Here is a 1,419-nt window from a genome sequence, read left to right on the forward strand (position 1 = left end):
GCCCGGCTTGGCCCGGGGGGGGCGTCTCGGCTGCTGTTGCCCGGCAGGGCAGGGATGAGCCCCCTCGTCCCGCGGCCCCGCTCCCTGCGCTTCTCCTTCCCCTGCTCCATCGCTGCCGTTCCCAGCACCCCGGGCAGCGCAGCTCAGAGCAGCGGCTCTGCCAGGGCTCCAACTCGGGATCCACACAGAAACAGTGAATCCCAGACTGGTTTGGATGGGATGAGACCTTATAGATCATCCAGTCCCACCCCTGCATGGGCAGGGACACCTCCCACCAGCCCAGGCTGCTCCAAGCCCCATCCAACCTGCCCTTCAACACCCCCAGGGATGGGGCAGCCACAGCTTCCCTGGGCAACCTGGGCCAGGCTCTCACCACCCTCACAGGGAAGAATTTCTCCCTCAGATCTCATCTCAATCTCCCCCTCTACAGTTTCAATCCATTCCCTCTCATCCCATCCCTCCCTGTCCTTGTCCCAAGCCCCTCCCCAGCTTTCCTGGAGCCCCTTCAGGCACTGGAAGCTGCTCTAAGGTCTCCCTGGAGCCTTCTCCTCTCCAGGCTGAACAGCCCAGCTCTCCCAGCCTGGCTCCAGAGCAGAGCTGCTCCAGCCCTCTGGGTAGCAGAGGGTGGTTGAGGCTCCTGATTTCCAGTAATTTGCCAGTGCCAGCAGATACTGTCAAGGGAGGGATTTTACCCTCCCTGCTCCACTTGCCCATCTACCCTGATCACTCCATGGCACCTTCTTATCCTGATCTCCTCACCCTTCCCAGTTAGTGGGGCCGTTCCCAAAGCCAGGAGAGGCAAAGGGCTCTGGCTGGCCCGGGGATGTCCCTCCTTTCATGGTAACACGCTGGGATGTGCTGGCTTTGCAGCAGGAGCCTGTGAGCAGCACCTCAGCACTGCGGGCTCCCCAGTGGGGGATCCCGGAGGACCGGAGCCACCGTGAGCTCCTCCAGCAGGTGGCCCTCCAGGAGCAAAGCCACCAAGGGCCTCTCCTGGGCCGGGCAGGTGGCTGATGGCAGTTCCCCTCCCTCCCTGGAGCCGTACTGGGGGCTGGGGGTGGCTGTGCTGCCAGGTCACTGACTGCTCCTCTGCCCTTCCCTGCAGGAGGTCGGTCCCACCATGGTGGGAGACGAGCACTCGGACCCCAACCTGATGAGCTTCCTGGGGGCCACCAAGAGGAACATGATAGGGAACCACTTGTAAGTCCTGCTCTGCCTCGTTTTAAGCTTCCCCCCCGGGGCCAGTTTGCTGCTGAAGGGCACACACATGTCCCTGCCCCTGCCTGTGAACACTCACCCAAGGAAACACTGCCTGATACTTCCCTTAGTTCCTGCTTTTTCCTTGCTCTGACCCCATTTCAGCCCCGACCCCCCCTGGCTGTGGCTGTTCCCAGTGCCAAGCCCTTCTCCATGCCCACC

At 62.5% G+C, this 1,419-nt stretch overlaps 2 protein-coding genes across 2 annotated transcripts in view; one reads left to right on the top strand and one right to left on the bottom strand.

Annotated features, from left to right (window-relative positions):
* Nucleotides 1–714, bottom strand: part of RMDN3 (regulator of microtubule dynamics 3) — a 25,338-nt gene extending 24,624 nt beyond the window's left edge. Inside the window, exon 1 of the mRNA XM_010001465.1 lies at nucleotides 693–714. Within this exon, the coding sequence (XP_009999767.1) occupies nucleotides 693–714 (22 nt within the window). The remainder of the gene's footprint in view (nucleotides 1–692) is intronic.
* Nucleotides 715–837: 123 nt separating this feature from the next.
* GCHFR (GTP cyclohydrolase I feedback regulator) overlaps nucleotides 838–1,419 on the top strand; it is a 4,351-nt gene continuing 3,769 nt past the window's right edge. Inside the window, exons 1-2 of the mRNA XM_010001466.1 lie at nucleotides 838–879; nucleotides 1,106–1,200. Coding sequence (XP_009999768.1) covers nucleotides 838–879; nucleotides 1,106–1,200 — 137 coding nt within the window. The remainder of the gene's footprint in view (nucleotides 880–1,105; nucleotides 1,201–1,419) is intronic.

Source organism: Chaetura pelagica, unplaced genomic scaffold, assembly GCF_000747805.2.
Source record: "Chaetura pelagica isolate M959 unplaced genomic scaffold, ChaPel_1.0 scaffold587, whole genome shotgun sequence".
Classification (NCBI taxonomy): Eukaryota; Metazoa; Chordata; class Aves; order Apodiformes; family Apodidae; genus Chaetura; species Chaetura pelagica.